Genomic DNA, 23365 nt, shown 5'->3' with positions numbered 1-23365 from the left:
TATCCATGTCATCTCCCTTGTTCAGGGCACATGCTACCTGGTCATAGAAGGAGATGAGATTGGTTAGGCATGACCTGCCAGTCACTGAGCCATGTTGGCTGACATTCAGAAGCTTGCCTTCCATCAGTTTGGTGTTGATGGATCCCTTGACAATTTTCTCAAGAATTTTTCCAGGGACTGGATGTAAGACTGATTGGTCTATAGTTTCCTGGGTCATCCCTCCTCCCTTTCTTGTAGATAGGGACTACGTTGGCTCTTTTCCAGTCATCTGGGACCTCACCCAAGCACCACAATTTTTCAAATATGTCTGCCAAGGGGGATGCAATGATGTTTGCCAGCTCCTTCAACACTCTCAGATGCATTCCATTTGGGCCTGCAGACTTGTGAATGTCCAGTTTCTCAAGGTGTTCCCTCAACTGATCCACATCAATTTGGGGGCCACCGCCCGCTCCCGGATTGGTCTGTGCCATACCTGACAGTGTGATCCTCCTGGGAGGGTGAAAAACCAATACAAAAAGGTAATTTAGGAGATTGACCCTTTCTTGGGCATCAGAAGCCAGTTGCCCCATTGGATCTCTCAGGGGCCCAATACTGTCTTTGTTCTTTTTTCGACTTCCCACATATCTGAAGAAGGACTTTTTGTTGCCCTTGATTCCTGTAGCTCACCTGAGTTTGGTTTATGCCTTGGCTTTTCTCGACCGCTCTCTACAGGTGTGGGTGAGTGTAGAGTAATCCTCTTTGATAATGCTCCCTGTTTTCCACCTGATGGAGGCTACTCTTTTGAGCTTAGTAAGGTCCAAGAGTTCCTTATTCAGCCATGGGGGCTTCCTTGCCCATTGACTGCATTTCTTGTGAGATGGTATGGCTTTCCCCTGTGCTTTAAGGATTATGTTTTTAAGAAATTACCATTCCTCATGTACTCCCTTTTCTGGCGGGGTATGGCCTCTAATTGCCTGACTGACCAATTCTCTCAGTTTGCAAAATTCAGCCTTTCCAAAGTTAAGGACTTCTGCTTTACTGAGCGGTTTGTCTGCTCTTTGGTGAACTAAGAAGGTGACCAATTCATGGTCGCTGTCACCAAGCTTCCCCTTGATCCGCAGATCACTAGGTCCTCCCCATTGGCCAGGATCAGATCAAGCAATGCCTCTCCCCTAGTTGGCCCATAGACTTCCTAGGTTAGGTAGACCTTATTGATGCACATGAGGAAGCTATGTGACCTGTCAGATTTGGCTGCGTGCTTTTCCCAAGAGATGTCAGGAAAGTTGAAGTCCCCCATGATGATCATGGATTGGGAGCACGCAGCTTTGACCAGTTCCCTATTGAATTCCTAATCTAGGTCTTCCTCTTGGTGGGGAGGTCTATAATAGACTCCTACAAGTAAGTCACCCTCCCCATGTTCTCCTCATATCATGACCCAGAGGGTCCCAAGACACCCTTCCTGGTTTGGAAACTCAATCTGCAGGGAGGTGAGCTGATCCATGGTGTAGAGAGCTACACCGCCACCCCTCTTCCCGACACAGTCTCTCCTATACAAGTTCTAGCTCTCTACTGCCATTGATCAATCATAGGTGGAGTCCCACCAGGTCTCTGTAATTCCTACCAGGTCATAATCATTTTCATATAGGAGAAGGGCCAGTTCCTCATGATTATTTCCCAAGCTCCTGCATTTGTGTATGGGCAGTTAAGTCTGCCATGAGAAGCCCAATGCTTCCCTAATCATTCCCCTCTATGGGTGGAAATTAAACAGGTACTTATGTTTCCCATTCCATTATCAACCATCATAAACTCTATTTATCACCATCCTTTTCAGTCTCTAATCGCTACAACTTTTGCAGCCTGACAAGCTTAGATAATTTTGGCAAATTTCCTGGAGTTTCATTATTCATTACATCATAATGTAAAGGACTCAACTTGGGAAATCTCTCTTTGAAAGATGGGTCCCACAAACTGTTGTGGAGGAAGTGGATGGATAAAGGTATTGTGCATGTAGAACAGCTTCTAGTAGGAAATAATAGTAAATCCTTTTCTGAGTTATGCAATGAATCTGACCTTCCAAAAACAGTTGAATGGCAGTACATGTAGTTGTGTCAAGTATTTAAGAAAAACAGTATGAACCTGAGGCTTTAAGTATAGCAAATACTCCAGATATGCTATTTTTGCCTTGAAATTTGCTTCTCTTCTCTATTTTTGCCATATTCTATGGGCCGGTCTACATGTGCATTTACACTGGCTTGAAGTTACTGTGCAGTAAGTGGGAATAGGCTGGCATCTACACATGCAGGTATTAAAGTGCATTAGCACTGTGTGTGGACTGATTTGGAACTAAAGATAGTCCCGAGTCAATCCACACACATAGTATTATTGCACAGTAAGGCGTCTACACGTGCATTACTATGCAGTAACTAATCAGACATAAATTTGAGCTCTGCCTGATGCAGGGATCAAATGTATGCTCAAGTTGGTGTACATCACCATATGTACTGCACAGTATGGACATACACATGTAGACATGTGCCTGTATTGTGCAGTAATTTTGGTTATTGCACAGTAAATGCACACATGTAGATGTGCCCCATGAATATATAGTGTCACATAGCACACCTGAATCAGACTATTTACACCTGAAGTACAATGAAGAGCTAAATATCCAGATGGCAGAATCCCAGTGCAAATCAGCAACTCGCAATATTTGAACACCAACAATTGATCTTAGACTTCATCTTATTCAACAAAAGATCATTTTTGGCTGCTCTAGGCTCCATAAAAAAAAATGGTATCAACTGGGACGCTGCAAGATCTTTTCAAGCGTGTTGCAAAGAAAGACAGGTGGGACTGTCTGCCATATCTTTGTTTCTAGGATGGATATACCATGCAGTCCAGGAGGCAGCTGCTGCAGGATCCCTTCTGCTGCAGGCCTTCCTGGTTCACCCAGCACACTCCATCTTCAAAACAGAGGCATGGGGGACAGTTCTGTTTGACCATAGCTGGGTGGTGGGAATACAAGCCCTGGGCACTGACCATGAAAAGGGCATTGGAATAGAGATGGGGAAGTGCCAGAATGACATCAGACCATTAGCCACATGCTGTTAGGCTGTCCAGTCAGAGTCAGGATTCCCCTTGATACTTTCACAGCCTGGCTTCCCTCTCCCTTCCTCCTCTTCCCAACCCTGCTGCAGAGCACCAGCTACTCTGTTAAACCTTCAATAGCCAAAGAAAATAAAGAATTTTACAGCTGTCCTCTAAATTTTAGAAAGTGTTGGAGATGTGATGCATTTCAGGCAACTCTTGGTCACATGGTTTGTTCGTGCTCTATTATCAAGTCATTCTGGAAAGAAATTGGGCCAAGAGTTAACATCATCATGAATAGAGCTCTGATATCTTTGACAAATATTTGTGTTCTTGGGAAATACAAATTGAATCTTTATAGTGGGCCTTATAAATGACGCACAATATTGGAAAAGCATTGGAAAAGCAGACGACATTTCCAAAGGTTGAAATCTGGTACAGTGAGATGGTGCAGCTGGCATCTATGGAGAGGGTCAATTTTAGGAGGCTTAACTGCTTTGAAAAACATGGTGCAATTTAGAAAGAGTACATAGAATATTTTGGTAACGAACTTACTCTTTGCACACTTCTCTATTTTTTTTATCCCTCCTTTTTCCTTTCTCCTTTTTTAATTTTGCTTATTGCTTTTCCCCTTTATTACTTTTTTCTGTGACAGACATGTTCATAGTTCAGGTTGACACATGTAGTTGATATATATGTATTTTTTATTTTTATGTTGCATTTACAATGATCAATACAAATAATAAAAAAGAAAAAGAACCCCTGACTTCAGAATGAGTAAATTTATTTAAAAAAATTGAAGGCTTAGAAGTTCAATTTGTTTCCTCAGGACGCCATGAAGAAGAAAATGCAGTATTTTTCCAAACTACAATTTAAGTGCATGTAGAGGTTAGTCAGCAGCATAAATCATTATTGCTTTTAGAAATAAAAGTTAATTAAAAGCTTGGTTTATACATGTATGCATAATTTACTGATTATACAGAAAATTGAATGCTGAAAATATCATCTTGTAAATGCACTCTATGTAAGTACTTATAAGCAGTAGTTTACATGCACAGTAATTAGGTGATATTGATTTTTTTTTTTTTTTTTATGCAGAGCATGGCATTGTTTGCTAGGCTTTTGCATTTTTTTAATGAAAAACACACAAAACTTAACAAAACACACACTGTATAAAGTCAAGTAATTTTCATGAATTCACCACAGCTTCTAGCAGATGGCATTGTACAATGAAATTTGAAGTTTCCACTTATAGAAGGGAGAGTTACAAGGACACAATACATGAGGGAGATCTTGAAGAGTGACACTACCTTGAAAGATGGATATATTTTCCAATGCCTGTCTGCTCTTATGCACTTTCAGGCTCTGGCTTCCCATGACTGCACCCCACTGGGTTGATTTACTTATTTCAGTTCCTTGACTCTGTCTAGAAGACAGATAAGAACACTTATCTTCTGTATACTCAACAGTTGAGGGTATTTCTCATTTCTGAGGAAGTACAAACTCTCTTCTGCCTGTGTTCTACGTTAAAAGGCAAGTTGCTTTTTATACAAAATGCCTAAGGACAAATCTTTTTCTGATAAATTTTGGCAACTTGTGCATTAGGTAAATGTTTCATGGACAGTGGGCATATTTACATGAGATGCTTACTGCGTAGTAGTTCATTATTACTGTGTAGTAGTGTCGCTGGGTATGAACTGTCATGTGATGCTACTGTGCAGTAATAACAAGCTACTGTGCAGTAAGAGTCACTGGGCAACTGTGCTGGGATGCTACTGCACAATAATGCTAGTTACTGCATAGGCATTTAGTACTTGGCTATGCAAGTACTAAATTACTGTTCAGTAACAACTGTGCAGTGGGCGGCTTGTGTAGACTTGCTCCGTAGGTATTAGTGACTAGGAGCTTTTAAATCTTTCTATACTTCTTAACAGACATTCCTGTGTGGTACTGAAGTGATAACAGGAATATGAAGAAATAAGTAAGAACAGTGCCTTTCCTTTCTATGTTGTTGCATTCTATAAAACTTACTGCCAAGGAGGTAGCATTTGCAATGTTTAGTATAGTGTTCATAATTTCCTGGTATGTAGATGCTAAAGGCAAGTGTCTAATTTAACAAATTCACTCCAACAGAAGAGAAGAATGACCACAAAAACACTTACCCCCTTTCAGAATTAAGTAAAAGGCTACATTGCTTATCATTTTCTCAGCAGTTTCTTTATACATGTAAACTTAAACACCACACTAAAAATAAAACAAAAAAGTATAAATGAATCAGTCCATTGCTACTATGGACTGGGAGTGCAGGTAAAGAGATAATGATTGTTGCCATTTTAAAATACCTGGGAAATAATCAAAAAGCTGTCGGAGTCTGATGCCAAAACCCTGATCTAGAGGCTCATGGACTGAGCACCAGATCAGCTCTTCACTAGACTACATCTCATGGATAAAGGTGGAGTGGTAGGGAAAGGGGCCCAACTGGGAACAGGCCTTCTACTTCTGGCTCTTGATTGGCTCAGGGCTCCCATCTGCTGATTGGTTCATTTTGCCTGTATAAGGCTTCCTGTTTCCTGTGGAAGCTGTCTGAATAACAAGTCTCTTGTTGCCCTTGGACTGGCTTATTGTCTTCTTGCTCCTGTATCATGATTCCAGATCTGACCACCTGTTGTGACCTGCCTGGACTTTGACCTCATGACTTGTACTGTTTGGAACGTGGCTGTCCCAGGTACCTGGCCCAGCTTGCTCTCTGACCTTGCCTTGCCTGTTGTTTTGGCTTTGATTCAGACTCTGACTCTGGCTTTGACCCAACTATCCCTTGGATTGGGGATTAGGCTTTTGGCTCATATTAATCAATAGGCAGACTGACCATGCCTCAGTACCTGACAATACCACAGTGGTAGGCAATATGTAAATACCTTGCTACATAGACCAAAAGTGAAGACTATGTAGAAAATCTATATAAGAACATTGTCTATCCTTTTCTATATTTCTATATTCTATCTAAGGTTAAGGTTCTCCGAATGGCATCTCTCATGGCATAATACAAATTGTGTATAGAAGAATAATAAATATATGTATAGGTCCACAACTAAGTATATAAATAGATGTAGCTAAATAAAGTAGATGAGCTGTGTCAGAATGTGTCCTGGTACAGCTGATTTGTTTCATAGGGTGAAACATGTGTTACCTACCATTTATCATATAGGACAATGGATGATGCATTCCCAACTTAGAGATGCATCCCTGGAAATCTCTGGGGCATGCCTCTGAAAGTAGGAAATGCTGGCATTCTCCTCTTGTAGATGTATTCCCCAAAGACTCCTAGGGGTATGTCCCTATAAGTGGGGAATTTGAGGCAGGTGCTCCCAGAGTTTAAGTGGCCTGATCCTGCACAGGAATTCCTGGGGCATGCAGGACCAGCCCCTCAACCCCTGACAGTGCCTGGCTATGACAGCTGGAGAGTGCAGGCAACTGGAGACTGCCCATTCTCTCCTGCCATAAAGCAAATAGAGGTCTGCCATGAAAAAGTGCCACAAGTTATTAATCCTTTTCATTACTAGCACAAACAAAGGCATTTGTGGCTTGACAGACACATGGGTGTCTGTTTTCTTTTGCATTGTGCCACCATAAAAATTTGGCAGCACAGAGGTAATGTCTATACCCAGCCTTAGTGCCAGTGTGAAGATGTCCATCTCCTGAACACTTGCACCACTCTATCCCTCTTTACCTTAAAAAAAAAGCATTTGGGGTCCAGCACAGCAAAAAGGATTTTAATTTGGCCACTGAAAGTAATGACTTCTTGTCTGAGAGAGGTGCAGCAAATCTATGGCAAAGTTTGAGGATCAAGTCTAAGGGAACTGACTTCTAGAACCATTCACTAATTGTTAGGCTAGTCCTTGGTGGGAACATTTACCTTTGTGCACATGATAAGCTTAAATTAAACATAGAAGAAGAGATTCTTGCCCACTGAGCCTTGTATAATGGGAAAAGGGTTCTAGAAGTCCAAGATGTAGCCAGGGAGGAGTTCCCTTTTGTAGAGAACTGAGAAGAGAGCTGTGAGCTATCTTTCTGAAGAGTCTCTTACAAGTTCTGGCCTGAAGAGGTTGTGCTGGCATTGAGTCATTTCAGGCCCAGGAAAACTTCTATACATTTCTGTTATCTTCCATATCCACTGGGCGTGTCTACACATGCATATTTACTGTGCAGTAGCATAAATTACTGTGCAGTGCTGATAAAATTGTAAAGATTTTTTTAAGATAATAGCTTTCTTAATATGAGTGGTCTTTGCTTATAGTATTACTTTGCTTCTGAGACTAGTGGTATTTCCTTTTGTTATGTAAAATAGTGTCTTCTCTTTCCAAATGAATTTGTTTTAATATCAAAGTACTTTGTATATATAATTACTAAGGAAGTATTTTAAAGCAATTTTCAATTGATAAACTTAAGCATAGACAGATCAGTCATTTTTTTTCCCCCATAAGTTCTGCAGAAGGTCAGTTACAGAGCTGGAATATAACTCGGAATTCTTTACTTCCTGTGTCATGTGCTCTAAACTCTAGAAAAGATTCCTTACACCCAGGAGGCAGCAATATGAAATATATAACTTACACTTGCATAAGTTCATGAGAAGATCTGGAAATGTGACTACAATGGCATGATGAAAGAAAATAGCATACATTATTCCTGGTGGCTGCTATTCCTTTACTGATATTTTGAGCTTAACAGTTGTATTTTGGCAGTGCCTTGGTGGCGCAGTAATGCTTCCCAAACTATAAGCACCATTCCCAGTTTGCATCTTTCTGTGATTTTGTTTCTCAGTAGTTTTGATGGTTCCCTTTGATTGTGGACATGTCTGGGAATATTAATTCTCTATCTTTTTACATTTGGCTTTGTTTGCAGACAGGTCAATCTACAAGTGCCAACTTCTTGACTATGTTGGATACTGTGCTTTAGCTTTTACTCATATTCTCATTGTGTATTTCTTCATCAGAGGAATGTTCTTTTCTCTCTCTTTCTCTCTCTACACAAAAAAAGAGGGAATATTGAAAACATGTAAAGCCATTAAAGTATACTAGGCTTTGCACATTTTGTCGGTGGGGGTATAGTTTATGATTGTTTGCTGTGCTTGCAATAAAGCAACCAGAAATAAAAATGGTAGTAAATTCTGCATACCAAAGACACAAGAACATTCTTTTTCTATACAATGTAAAGCTGTAAGTGTAAAACCATTGCAAGTGTTTTAGAGCTTACTGTTGTTATTGCTCAATGCTTTTTGCTTGTAGAACAACACAAGTTATTATTGTTAGAGGAATCATTTTTACCCAAAGTTTATTCTGTGTTTCCATGATGTAGATGCCTGGCTTTAGGATCTTTGGTCAGTATTTTTTTACTTAACTGATCATAGTACTACTATATGGTATCAGAGAAATGTACTGAAGCAAGCAGAAACTCGCAGAACTTACGATTTGCAGTAAATATTACTGTTTTCCTAAAACAAAAAATCAAAATAAATGAAAAACTGTATCCAAAAACAATTCCAAGAGTAAAAGAACAACATTAAAAAATAAACAGGAAATAAGACTCGAAAGAGATTTGACACTGTAGTTCAGCCAAGTACTTAAGCACAAGATAATTCTAAGCATATGAGCAGTTCAGTTCATTTCACTGGGGTTTTTCTCAAAACCCTAGCTTCTAGAGACAAGGATTAAATTAAATTTTAAGTTGAAAAAAATTAGCTCCCATGTTTATGGATAAAGGTAGAAAACATGTTCCAAAGGTATTTTACAGGCTTAAAAATCAAAAGGCAAATAAAAAATATCTCACATGTATTGCTTTTTAAAAAAAGTTCATTATCTGTGAATGTTTAGGATTGGCAACCAAAAGAAAGTGTTTAAAGTAACAGCAGTCCAGATGCATCTTGTGTGTCTTCTGTAGTACCAACAGTAGTAAATCAATAAATTCAAGGTTTTTATTTTCATTTTCTATACATGCAGTAACTTGGTCCCCGCCTATCTATAAGGTCAGTTAAAGCTCTGCAATGAAGACAGTGCTTGCCAACCAAATGAAGCATATTTGTATGGGAGATTTAACTTTATCTGTGTCTTGTTCAAGCAAAAGCTAACAAACATCACAACTTACTCCAAGTTTGTAGTCAAGGCACATTCCTCCAACATGCCTCCTCTAACATACAAAGAGAGTACTGTTAATATTTAAATCCCCAAAACCAATTCCTCTTAAAAGACTACATTATATACTGAATTTTCCCTAAACAGTGATAAAAGATGAAAAAGAAAAAAAAATCACAAGTAACAGCTATTGGTCATCTTGCTTAGTACGCAAGAAAAAGCCCTAGCAACATTTTCCTGGTTGAAATCGGTCTACAAGCTATATAAACTGGAATAATTTAAGTCAAATATAATTGTTGATGAGCCACACTGCTAAGGCTATTTTATAGACTTGTCCAGGAACATTAATGCTTAGTTACAGTGCTTTGCACCCTGCATCTTATGGGTGACCCTGCTTCCCCATTTTGATCATACCTCTGTAGTTTCAGGGGATATTCAGTTCCTGGAAAATGTTACACCAAAGACATGATTAACCAGTTACTACTTAAGATGTGATTAAGCTGGCCACACATTCATTCAGTTAATGGCGTGATAAAACAAAGAATGAACCACAAAGTTACCACACAAAAAATGTGTAATAACTTTGTGGCTGGTTCCCAACACACAATAAATTGAATGTGTGGCCAGCGTCAAGGGCTCCATGTGCTCTGATGGCAGACTGGGTTTCCCAGCTGTGGGGGCGGTAGGCACCCAGCTTGCCAGTGCGTGGGAAACCCAAGATCATGATCCTGGGCTCCCCCTGCATGTTCAGTATGGCATTTTTGGGATCTGATCCTACAATTGTACCTCCTGCCATGCATGTATAGCATGGCAGGAGGTGCAATTGTTGGGATTGCAATTTACCTCCCTCGTTTGAGAAGGAGGTTGGACTAGATGACTTCCTGAGTTCCCTTCAAACCCTAACTTTATATGATTCTGTACCCCATTGCACCTTTAACTGAATATTTGCCAGAGGCCTTATTCATGGGTGGATCTAGGATTTTGAAAAGGGGGATGCAGATGTATGGTACATCATCCCAACACATATTTTTATCAAATTAAAAAGAAACTAGAAGCTTTACTATTAAGCTAGTGGCCTAGGGCTGAATTATTCAGTTTAAGATCAGAGGAAAAACAAACATAAATTTAGTGTATGTGCATTAATTTGTTATATCATATATTATGCATAAGCCATAACAGACTAGGCAAAAACAATCAAAATGCATTGTTTCATTAGTCCTGCAGTCATTAGAATTAAATGGACATCTTTAGCATTCTTAGATATCTTGACAGTACATACAGTGCTTCACTGAAATGTATTTCCACACCTGAGCTCATGTTTTTATCTAGGGCCAAAATAAGTTTTCAGGGCTGTGAAACAGGAACCACATTACTAGGAAAAGCTAACAGACAACAGAATTGCAGAAGAAAGGGTAGCTTGATTAGTTGAACATCAGAACCATTAAAAAGTAGGGAGGGTCATAACACATGTGGAATGAAGAGTTTAGAAAGCATCAAGTAATAGATAGTTAGCCATAAAGTCAGTTGACTCTATCACTGATGCCTGAATAGAAATGCTTCTGCCATTTTAAGCTTTGGGTGGACTAGGAATCAAAGTGGAGTGCAACTACACCACTGAATCCCCACCACCCCTTTCTAGATCTAACCTGGCCTTATTTTTCTCTGTGAATCCAGAAAAATAAATACAGTCTACATCTAGTACTAAACATATGCAACATGAGAAGTTTTCTTCATTAGGGTATTTTGCAAGAATAAAATGTATGCCTAGCAGAGAGAGAGTCTGCAAGGAATTCATTCTAAATCATTCCTAATGAATTCCCTCCTTTACTGCTGGCAGCGGTGATTTGTCTGCTGTCTGAAATGTCAGTTAGACCAAGATAAAGAGAGGACATGAGCTGCAGGTATGTAATCTTCCCTTTATCTCTCCTTCAATATTTCAGGAGTTTTACTTTAAATGTGGAGCACACCCAACTTCTGACAGTGAAACATCTGTGGCTTTGAACCTCATTACAACAAACAGCCGTCGTATCACATGTATAACATGCACAGATATTAGGTAAGTACACTGTAGAGTGTCACAAATTTACTATCTCAGTGCTTCAGAGTACTTATCATTTCTACATTTCCCCCCCCCCCCCCTTGGTTTTCTTACTTGCATTCTTCCTTCCTAAGTATTTGGATAAATATTGGTCACATTTTTAAAGTGCATTCTCCTGTTTTGTCAGCATAATTGGAACACACATTTTGTATCCACGGGTGAGTTTCAGGTGCAAATCTAACTGTTTATACATCAAAAGAGGTATCTGAAGTGTTGTTTTTCAGTGGCACAAGTGATCAGATTGATAGCTCTAATCTACATTCAGAATCCAATAATTTGGATCAAATTTACAAGAATAGAAAATGTTCCTGCAAAAAAGGAAACTGAGCCTTAACATGTGTATCTTGTATATTAGGGCAGCAATCCTTTTGATGCAAATGCTATACCAGGTTCCTTTGTGTTTGACAAATGGGCTCATACAATACGAGAAGCACAGCACTATGCCATATTCAGCCCCATAAATTAGAAAAACACTTAATTGTAAGCATGTTATCTTGCATGAGGTATACAGGTCCATATGTGTGATTTTCATCTAAGTGAGCCATTTTTTCTATTCAGGGTTTTAACCTGTTTTTGTTAGTAATTGATGTTATGCATCTGCTGCATCTAATTGAAAAGGTATCTTCTCTTTCTAATCTTTTATATATTTATTTTTCACTGACCTTCCGATCTTAAAAAAAAATGTAATGTGATATGTAATGTGATACAGGAGCCATAATGGTGCTGCATTAAATAAAAGTAATTTCTAAGAAGAGGCCTTCTGAAAACTTTCCCAAAGCACCCACATCTGCTGATTATGAGAGAGACATTGGGGTGGTATCTTATTATTGCTCACACTATGTTCGTCTTTATATATATTTATAATAACAGTACTGACCAGTCTCTATTTTGTAAGAAGAGAACGGGTTTTGGGGGGAAAAGGGTACATTCTGACGTCTTATAATTGGTGGAAAAGGGTAGGTTAGACAAACCATTTGAAGATAAATTTTCCAAGGAACAACCTGGTTTTCTATAAATAAATGTCTAATAGCAGATTATAGGATGTTATTCTTATCTCATCCCAGGCAAAGCACAATATACTATATTAAGCTGTTTTTCAGTGCTTGCATGCTGCTCTACTGGCAGCATCTAACTGCTGACAATAGTTGACTGAAAAAAATGAGTCTTACCAATAAGTTAAGAGATAAATTTACAATGAAAAATAATAGTACCATGTTCACCACTTCATATATACCTGGTTTTTGTAAAATTGTTGTCTGTTTCTTTTAAAATTCGTCTTGCAGGTACTTTTCATTGAATCATTTTAACAACTCGTCCCAATGGTTTACAAAGTAGCAGCATTTGGCTCTCCTAATTTAAGATTGTGACTCGGTTTCTCTTATGATGTTAACTTCCTCCAACCCCCATCACCCCTTATTAAAACCACAAAGCTATGAGAGGTGGTTAGCTATGTCTGCACTCAGGCAGAAGGTAGGGCAGAGTGACACCTTAGAGACTAATTGCTTCAGAGAGGCATAAGCAATGACCTACTTTGTCAGATGCTGTGAAAGGACTGGCAGAAAAAGACTGCTTTATTCAGTATGAAAGCTGAAATTATTTTCCTACATTCATATCATTGCTAGTTTGCCAACACATAACAATTAGAACATAACAACTACTGCCCTTCTGACAACGCTCCGAATATGTGTGTGTCTATACCCTTCAGGCTTGCATTAGGTTCAGAAGTTTCCAGGAGTCATGATTGCGTGCCCTAGAGAAAGAATGGATTTTGGATGGAGGAGACACGTCATTACAATCCCTTATTAACTGTTAGCAAGACAGCAAGAAAAAATGAGGGAAGGGAGCATGAGTGGGCAGTAGGAGAGAGAACTCTCCACTGCTCCTGAAAATGTGAATGAGTTTGACATGGACAAATCACCCTACAAAATCCTTTGTAGGCTTGCCAAGCAAGCTCACTTTTCACAGACTATTAATAGACAAACTCGTTGAAGAACCTCACAAGCATCCCGGTCCTTCCGCCCATTATCCCACCTCTATATGAAACCTTATTATGCTTAGGAGATCACATTGTGCCTGAAGAGGGTTGTCATTCCCTGAGGAAGCTACTAGGAGTGTCTGGCAACTGAAAATCCTGTTTAGACTTCTGCAGTGCCTGATAATCTGACTGCATTCGATCACAGATGAACAAGGTTGTGTCAAATGTGTGAGAGAGAGAGGGAGGGGGATGTTTAGGTGGCCTATAAATAGTCTATGAAGAGTTATGGAAAAGTTACCTTGTAGGAGTTATGGAAGGTCCCTGTCAAAGCTCATAAGGCTTTCAGCGAGGCAGTTGAGTGAGTCACGTGAACCTCTTCACCCCTTTACTGGGGGCTGGAGAGCTTTTCAGAGAAGTTTCTGTAGGCTACAAGCCTTTATTCAGGATAGGTCCCACTTCAATGCATTGCTTCCTGTTTTCTAGGGCTGTTTCTGCTCATGTAGATCTGATGTGGGTCAGGACCTGCAGACCTACCCGTTCCAACTTTCTTTGGATCTTAAAATTCCCAGGAGGGGCCCCCATTCCTCTAGCATAGTTCTTAATCTTCACTGGTATTCTGCTCCATCTTTCAGGTGTGTGCAGATGCCAGAGAGGGCAGATGGCCCCTAACGGGCCAGAGGAAGTCTGCATGGAGTAAATCTCCTCCTAGCTTCTCCCCAACTGCTTCCAGGCTGGAATTATTGTTAAGAAACCTTTTTTAAAATGTCTAAAGTGCAGTAAGAAAAATGTAAAATTGGGAATACAAACCAGTAACTTAAGGGTAAAATCCTTACAGGAACACCAGAGCTAACTCACATTCCTCTTCTAGAGTAATGCAGTCTCACAGTTAAATTTCCAGGAAGCACAAACATTTGAAAGTAAAGATTTACACACTTCAGGAAGCTAAACTGCTTTAATTCTGCCAAAAGACTAGCATCTCATCTTCCCCCTCATAACAATACAAGCCTAGGAACAGTGTGGAATGGTGCTGATGGAGGCTCTTGAAGATGTCCCTGCTTCTCCTACTGTTTCCTACAGATATGCCTTTATTGGAAAATTAAACTGGGTTTTTCTCCAACTCCCTTCTCATTTGCAGACAAAATCTTCTCACTCAAATGTTGTGGTGCTTTCAATCTGGGCAAGTTGGCCTATCCTGGGTACAAGCTAAAGACCAGGTGCTGCTTTCATTAGAGGTGGTAACCAACCCATTCTGCAAAGAATACAGACAAGCCTACCTAATTCAGGCTCAGACCTGAGAGTAGATCAGTCTGTTTTCTCTCTCTCTTTCATACAGTATCAGATATCAACTTCCAGATGTATAAGCCACTGTCCGGTAGTATCACTCAGTGTGTGGATTTCATTTGTCCGGTCATTTGTAAAGATTGCAGCTTTCGATTACATGCTGTGCTGTTTGTGGAACGCTGCATTCATACAAGGGGCTGTCCAAGATGTTCCTCTTCTGAAGTGTTACTTTGAAGCATATGTATCCAGATCTCAGTATGTTCATCTTGACCCATGGTTCTCTGTCAAGGTCATGCCCAATGTGGGACTTGTTTGGTGTTGGTATAAAAGGCTGTAGGAATAGATCTGACTTTTGCCAGAAGTTGGCCCACTTCTTTGTTGCCCATAGATTTGGTTCAGTGTCTCCAGTCTCTTCCAAGAGCTTGTCGGCTTCATGTACAAACAGTTTAAGACTTTTGAGTCTATTAAACTTCCATCTATTTGGGTCTTCAATTATCAGTTGATGGTGCAGGTGATTTTTTCATTATCTCTTGCCTCTATTGCCAGTAATGATGTTAGGGTGTCTTCTTATAACACTTGGTTTAATGTCCAAGATTACATGGAGTATGTGTGTGTGTAAGTTGTCCAGCCTCTTATGAATCTCAGTGCACTGTTAAGTACAATGTTGTCCCATTAAACAGTTCAACTTCTGGGCTGTACAGAAGCACAGTATTCTGCTGGGGCATATATCATGTCAAATTTCATAGAGTTCATAGACGTTAGGGCTGGAAGGGACCACAAAGATCATCAAGTCCAGCCCGTGCCTCGGGGGCAGGAAGTCAGCTAGGGTCAAAGGATCCCAGCAAGATAGCATCCAAACGTTTCTTGAATGAGTCCAGAGTGGGTGCCTTCACCACTTCTGGAGGGAGTGTATTTCAGGTCTTGGGGGCTCGGACCATAAAGAAATTTTTTCTTATGTCCAGCCTAAAACAGTCTTGTAGGAGTTTACGACTGTTGGTCTTTGTTTTTCCTTGGGGCACTCTCGTGAACAGATGTTTTCCCAGGTCCTGATGTACACCCCTTATGTACTTATAAGCAGCCACCAGGACCCCCTGAGCCTGCTGTTTTCCAGACTGAAGAGTCCCATGGCTCTCAACCTCTCTTCATAAGGCCTATTCTCTTGCTCTCTGATCATGCGCGTGGCTCTCCTCTGGACTCTCTCAAGCTTCTCCACATCCTTCTTGAATTGCGGAGCCCAAAACTGGATACAGTACTCCAGCTGTGGCCTCACCAAGGCCAAGTACAGTGGGAGGATGACATTGTGAGATTTACTTGAGAAGCATCTATAGATGCAAGCCAAAGTTTTGTTTGCTTTACCAGCTGCGGCATCGCGTTAGTGGCTCATGTTCATCTTGTGGTCAGTCATGACTCCCAAGTCTCTTTTGGCAGTGGTGCTAGCAAGTGTAGCACTACCAAGCCTATAAGTATGCTGTGGGTTTTTTTCCCCCCGAGGTGGAGCACCTTACATTTATCGGTATTGAACATCATCAGGTTTGTGTCCGCCAACTTACTAAGTTTATCCAAGTCAGCCTGGATCACTAGCCTGTCCTCAGGTGTGGACACTATGCCTCAAAGTTTTAGTGTCATCAGCGAACTTAGCCAGTGCGTTTCTGACACCAATGTGCACATCGTTAATAAAGATGTTAAAGAAAACTTGTTCAAGGACAGAGCCTTGGGGGACACCACTGGTCACCAAGTGCCATAATGATTTGCTGCCATCAACCACTACTCTCTGGGTCTGACCTCAGAGCCAATTTCCCAGCCATCGGACTGTGATGTAGCTGAGGTGCAGTTGGCCAATTTTTCCATGAGGAGGTTATGGGACACCAGATCAAAGGCTTTTTTAAAGTCCAGATACATGACATCAAACGCAGTAGTTTGGAGCACTTTGATGCTGGCACCCCCTGTTGTGCTGGCTACACATCTTAAGGCAGCAACCTGTGCAGATACTTTAGTGCTGACCTTCTGAATCTGATGTTTATAGGTGATGGAATGGTCTAATGTGACTCCTAAGTAGGCTGGGGTATGCTCATGGAAGCATGAGTGACTGGTGCCTCCTGAATTTGGGGAGGGCACCTGCAGAAGCCGCCGACCCTGTCATGCGGGGCACCAGCCCTACCGACAGCATTAGTGTCGGCCGTCAGGGGAGGCATGTGCACCCTTGTGCACCCCTTACCAGTTGCCTATGTGGGGAAGGATGTGGTTGCCTACTTTGATATTCAGTGTGCTCTTGGGTTGACAGTTATTCAGGTGGAAGTGTGATGATATGGGTCTATTGACACTTAACTTTATACCCACTTTTGGAGATAGTAAGGAAATGAGTTCTATGTCAGTACTCTTTTTTTCCCCAGTTCTGTCTTGTCTATTCCCTGGGCTACTATGGCAACATGTAGCACTTAGATGTTGTATGCCGGAAGTCTGAGGTATGTTTTAGTAGGCAACCTTCAATCCTTTGGATCATGGTATACATGTAAGAGGTCTAGTCAGATGCCTGATGAATCCGTTTGTGGCTGACAAGCCCAATTCAAGAGTGACACATCTTGTTACAAGTTTACAGATCCATATGTTGTCTCAGTTAGAATCCAAATTTACAGCATGCTTTTCTTCTTTCTCGCTTTGCTTCCATCCTCTGGATCAAAGCCACTTCATGCTGAGCTGCACTGACAGATATCCCCTCCAGATCAGATAGGATCCTGTGTGCTCCTCCCAGCTTTCTACATTGATGTTAAACGACTTCATGTAATTTTTTAACACATCATGGTACTGCCATAGAGGGCGACCCCACTTTTGGGGTGGTCTCAAATTTCACTATACAAAATATCCTTGGGGGTAGAGTCTTCTTCCATTCTCCTGACATAGCCAATCCATTCCAATCTCCTCTTCTTGATAGTGGTTTCTAAGAATGTCAGTCCTGTGTTCTCCAGTACCCCTGTGTTTAGTATTCTCACTTTATTTTCAGGATCTGAGGTATATATATTGAAAAGTATTGGTGTAAGCACTGACCCTTGGAGGACTCCATTCTTCAGAGTTCGTACTTTGCTTTTTTCTCCTTGGCCAGCAGTGAGTTTAAATGATCTGCTGGAGATCATGTTGATAATGAAAGCACATAGCTTGTGATCAGGTATCAGAGTGCAGTTTACATTTGAGGCCTTGATAACATACAGTGTCATAGATGGCTGTAAGGTCAATAAAGACCGCACCTATTTTCTGCCTCATTTCAAACCTGTTTTCTATGTCAGATGCAAATAATGTAATTTGGTCAGTGGTATACTGCTTTTTCTGAAAGCCAGCTTGTTTTTTTAGGAGCTGTGGGCCAATGAAGTTCTCTATTCTATTCAGAATTTTGTGCTCCATGAGTTTGTATGCAACACAGAGTAGTGAGATGGGTTGGTAACTCTTTGGATCTTGTGGTGGTTTGTTGGGTTTCACAATAGCAATGACATAAGTTTTTCTCCAGATTTTTGGAAGCCTGTTACTTTCTAGACATTTATACATGAATTTCTGAAACCATCTTTTCATTGTGGGTCCAAGCTTGGGAACAAATTCTAGGAATATCTTATCTGGTCCAGCAGCCTTGCAAATCTTGATTACTTTAATAGTGGTATTGAACTCATTGTCAGAGGTGGAAGAAGTTAAATTAAGGTTGGCATTGGATGATATCAGTTGTTCATGAGTCAGGTGTCTTATCATTTCTGTGCGTAGCTTGCTTGGGTTATTGTACTGTACTTGCTGTTGTTGCAAAGTATTTTCACAATAGATTTTGCTGACACAGGGCAATGCTGTTTTTTGGTGCCTTTGCCTATAAGGCAGTTAATGACGTACCATGCTTGTCTGCTCAATTGGGTCATATCCAATCCTCCTATGGTAGTAAGCCATCTCTCCTTTTTGATATTGTTCAGTGTGGTAGCTAGCTGTTCTGTAATTCTTTTTATGGTTGCAGGATAATTGCATTGTTTAATGACGTTAAAGAGCTGTTCTCACTGCTTGCCCCAACATGGCACAAAATGCCTTCTGTAGCCTCTAGGTACACAGAGTTTAGCTACTTCAATTAGGAACTTTGTAAATGTTTTGTAACTTTGATCAATACTGGGTTCAGATGGATCCTCTAACTGGTTTACTCTCTTGTTGGTTACCCTTTGATATTTCTGCCAATCTGCCTTCCAAAAGTTCCATCTTGGAGCTGGTCTGGTTGGTATGGGCTGAAAAATCATATTGTCAGTGCTGATGACTGAAAAGCTGTGTTGAGATGATGGAAACTTGTCAAGTACTTTTTTTAGTATTTTAGCCTTCCACTAGGCAAGATCTGGGTTTGTCTTAATGTTCCAATGTCCAGAATGGAAGGTACTTGGCTCCTTCAGGTTATGTATGAGGGTTATATTATTCAGGCTTGCCCAGTGACAAAGATTATCTCTGTTGCTACAGTGAATAGAATATTCCCAAGCTTGATGTTGATGGTTGAAGTCACCTGCATATAAGGTCATCTGGTCATAAATAGGCAGGGATGTGATTAACAATGTGGCAGTGGGGGCTTGTATATGTTGAGCTCCATTCTCTTGCAGTCCTGGAGGAGTCATATCCCTTGGTAATGTATGGAAGGTCATTTCTGATGAATGTAGCAAAGCCATGGATCCTGCTGGGTACAGTTTGCTAGGCTATATCCTGAGAGCTTCATTTTCCACAGCTCCTCTGTATGTGTTTCCTGTAGGAGAATTGCATGTGGTTTCATTTCCCTGGTGATGTATTCAAGGCGCTGATTACTTGATCGAGGTACAGCCTTCAACACTAAGTTGCTATGATTAAGTTGCTAAGATCAGTCTGCTATGAAGTGCTGTGATGCACATTTTTCATTTCCTGTTTGCAAATGGTGTAAGTAGAGTATCTTCTCCAAATCTAAGATGTCAGAACTGTAGTCTGTGGATTCCTCTAAAGGCCTTAGAAGAAGTCTTATATCCAAATTAAGCATATTTCACAATGGAGTGAAAAAAGGAAAATGGGAAGTGGGTTTCAGGGTTAACAGAGAAGGTAACTGGATTTTTTTGCTTCCAAATATATTTGGGTATTTTTTTAAATTAGAATTCAGAATGTCCTGGGTTTTTAATTATTTCCTTTAATGCAAGCATTCCTGGGAAGTTCAAACATTAGTAAATATCTGCAAAGCTAATTTCACTTTAACTAACTGTTGGGTAGGAATTTATTTATGCCATAGTAGTCACTTGCTAATACCTACTCCAGAACTGAGAATTGCTCACTAAGGGCATTGTTGCTTGAAGTCTGCTTCCTTCATTCTACAGGATTGAAAAGGAAAAAGACAGGGAAGCATATTTAATACAAATAAATATTAAAATTATTTATCATTTGATCTGTCAGAAAAATGAAATTCTAGTGAAAACATTTATGCAGATTTACCTCCTATTTTTATTTGGAAAATTTTGGAATGGGAAAATTAATTGCCCAGGCTGAAAATTATGTGTTTCTAAAGTAGCAATAAAGTGATCAACCAAGAGGCTTTCACTGCATTCCCATCTATTCATTAAATTTAGTTTGTCCAGTCCAGGCAGTTTGTGCAGTGCATCTTGAGGTTTAGTGTACATAAGACCTCAACAATGTTTACAAAACAAGGCTCATAAAAAAAATCTTATTTAAATCAGTAGGATATGGCATGCAGAAAACCCCCCCTAAAATGAAAGTAATGTTTAATTCCACTGCTGATTTTTAGTTATGTTTGCATTCAGTGCACAGTCTGCTTGCTCTTAGTTTATATTTGATATGAATATTTTTATGGAGTACTGACCGTCAGAGTGAAATACTTGAGAGCCAAAAACCCTTGCAGAGTTATGCTAAATCCATAGGCAGTATTCCATGTAGTGTAATACTTTTCAACGCTTTCCACTTATCTACAGCAGAGTTAAAGTGTGAATTGGCAGCCTTTATGCATGCATTTTTTTCTATGGCATTGAAGGTGATGGGATGCTATTTTATGTCTTTGAAGAAGCTCTTAATAGGTTGAGCAAACAGCTGAAACTTGAAACAAACACTGAAACTGTGCAATCCTCAAGGGAAGATCTGCTTTTGTCAACTGTTTCCAGTAGAAAAAACATCAAAAGGGTTAGGAGTACCCCTGGGTACCTATAAATCAGGCTCAGAAATAACAACAACGTTAAGCAGTATAAAAATGAAATGTGCAAAGCAAAAGTGCCTCACGTTGTCTTTCACAAACTAGGTAGTGTACAATTCCTAAAGGCACCATTATTTTTAGCATTCTTACAGATATGCAGGTATAAAAGATATATAGGGCTTGCCATTATTTACTAGAGAGGAAAAATTCTCCAGAAAGAGATGTATTTGCTGTTGGATTGATCAAAAGTTTACATTTTTTGTTTAACAAATCCACATTTCATGATTCTGAAAAGGTGCCTTCCCTTCCCTTCCCCTCCCCAGGAAGGTCCCTCCCAAAAAGAAAACAGAAAAAAGAAATAAGAACAGTTCTTCCCAGGTTAGTACTTTAAAGTAAGTAGGGAAATTGGTGGATTTTTTGGTTCTCAAGACTTCCAAACACTGACCGTTTGATTTCACTAGTGGCATTAGTTAGAACTGCAAATGCTAGATGTATTTGCTTTCAAGGGTAAATTAAATGTATGGACCTTGTCATAGCTCTTTGCAGCCAGATCAATTCAGGCCATGATCACATTGGACTCCACAGCCAGAAAAAGGTTGGAGAAGGTCAGCACTTCAGTGGAAGAACTCCAGGAGGAAGTGATATAAGAAATACCGTAGAGCATCAGTAGGCATTTTCTCCTTGAGTCAATAGTGAACTTATGTTCTCAATAAGATGTTAGGGATAACTATATCTCTTAATTCTCACCCAGTGTTTTAACATTCCTTCTTAATTTACTGTGGTCTAAATTCAGTACTGAGAAATCCTGGGCCAGCACGTGGTTTTAAGGTGTACTGTTTTAAATTGATCACTGCAATAAGTATCTGTCTTTTCTATATCTGCACGATACTTTTATTGTTGGATTTTACCTGCTTAGTGCAAGACTGTTAATCCCCTAACAATTAAGTTTTTTTTTTTTACCTTCAATGACCAGAGTATCAGTGTAGGGTGTGATGTGGGTCCTTTATAGATAAATGCTGTATATCAGGGGTGCTCAATTTCCAGTGCCTGGGCCATTTCCAGCCCCCAGATCTGATCTGTCATCTGCCCTGTTGAGCTCCCTACGGGTCTGAAAATGTGGTGTCAGGGCACTAATGGCAGCATTAATTGCTGCTCCCCTGCTGCCAAATTTCCAAACTTGTAGGGAGCCCAGCAGGTTGGATAGCATGTTCCTGCACACTAGATAGGGCTAGAGTGGCAAGGAGCTGTATCCTGGCCTGGTGGACCTGGCTGAGGCAGTGTAGAGCCTGATCTGGGTATGTGGGGCTGAGCTGGAATAGTGCAGGTCCCAATCCAGGCATGCAGGGCCAAGTCGGGGTGGCATCTGGCTCAATTCAGGTGCCAACCTCATGAAGGATCCACCCCACAGACTAGTCCCATGCCAGTCATCTGGCCTGGGAGGGCCAAAAGGTTGAGCACTCCTGATGTATGTTGTTCTGAGTCAGATGTCTCATCACATTGTCAGGTAGAAAAAAATGTTTAGAAGTTCAGAGTAGTTACCAGTTTTATTCTTATTTCTCCCTGTTGACATTAGGTACAAAGGCAATTTGTATTTATAGAAACAAGTGAAAGCAAAAACAATAGTGGGAAGGATATTCAACCAGACACCATGCTGAAGAACATGTGAAATGGCCCTCTACTTTGTTAAAACATTACTTTTTTCCCCCTAAAATACCCCATAGACATAACATGTGTGACATAAAGTATGTGCTAGGCTGGTGGATTGAGAGAGACACTCAAGTTACAAAATTCTGATCCAGATCTGTATTCCAAATGCCATATAATATCCTGAATATTTGGTTTCAGGATCAGGCTCAATTATTATAAAAAAGAGTGGCCATCTGTAAAATTAAGATTCCATATTTGAATTTCAAGCACTTCTGAAGTTAAGGGGTTTTTTTGGATTAAGGTTTTGGTCCAGGCCTTATTTTGCTATTATTAGAACAGAATTTCACTAGGGACCCTCTGTTCCTTGCTGAGATCAAAAAGCCTAGATGTGTTAAAGAAGGTCACTTATATGATGCTGTTTGTAAAAACAAATAGTGCCTTACTCTATCCTTCTTCTGGTTGCTTTAGTTTTACTATTAAGGTACAGATTTCATAGGAATGTAGAATCGCTTCTTCAGCTGTTTGTTATAAGCAAAGCAGGATGTCAAATCTATATTTAGTTCTCTTACATTTTCTCTCTGTGTGGCCTGCTCTGATGCAGTAGTATCCATCTTCTTCAAACCGTTGCGTATTAGTGTTGTGCTTTCATACCTTGAGAAGGGGAAAAAGAAAAAGATCACATTAACAATTAAATCTGCTTTGTCTAAATCCTGTAACTATCAGAGACAAAGTCTACTTGTGTTCTTTTAATGCTTCTAAAATTAATGGGATTTCTTAAAAATCAATTAGGTAAAATAACAAATTAATCAAACATCAAACTAAGAACTGTTACTAATTGGGTTAGGGCTTTAAAAAAAAATCTGTTTAATGAAATCATCCAGAACATAGATCATTCTGCTGTAATGTTTTGGGTTCAGATACCTACAAAAACATACAGAGAAAATATTTTATTGACACTGATACTTTGAAATTTGAACTGTCTCTGATTTAATTTTGGCAAATGACCTTCATTTCTCTGG

General features: G+C 40.0%; 1 protein-coding gene across 2 annotated transcripts in view; it reads left to right on the top strand.

The window, feature by feature from the left end:
• Nucleotides 1-23365, top strand: part of PRKN (parkin RBR E3 ubiquitin protein ligase) — a 1451839-nt gene that overhangs the window by 787574 nt on the left and 640900 nt on the right. For both annotated transcript variants that reach the window (XM_059714743.1, XM_019479720.2), the window contains exon 6: nucleotides 11132-11247. In XM_059714743.1, coding sequence (XP_059570726.1) covers nucleotides 11132-11247 — 116 coding nt within the window. The remainder of the gene's footprint in view (nucleotides 1-11131; nucleotides 11248-23365) is intronic.

This window comes from Alligator mississippiensis, chromosome 1, assembly GCF_030867095.1.
Source record: "Alligator mississippiensis isolate rAllMis1 chromosome 1, rAllMis1, whole genome shotgun sequence".
NCBI classification, from domain to species: domain Eukaryota; kingdom Metazoa; phylum Chordata; order Crocodylia; family Alligatoridae; genus Alligator; species Alligator mississippiensis.
This window is presented reverse-complemented; position numbering and strand designations above follow the sequence as displayed.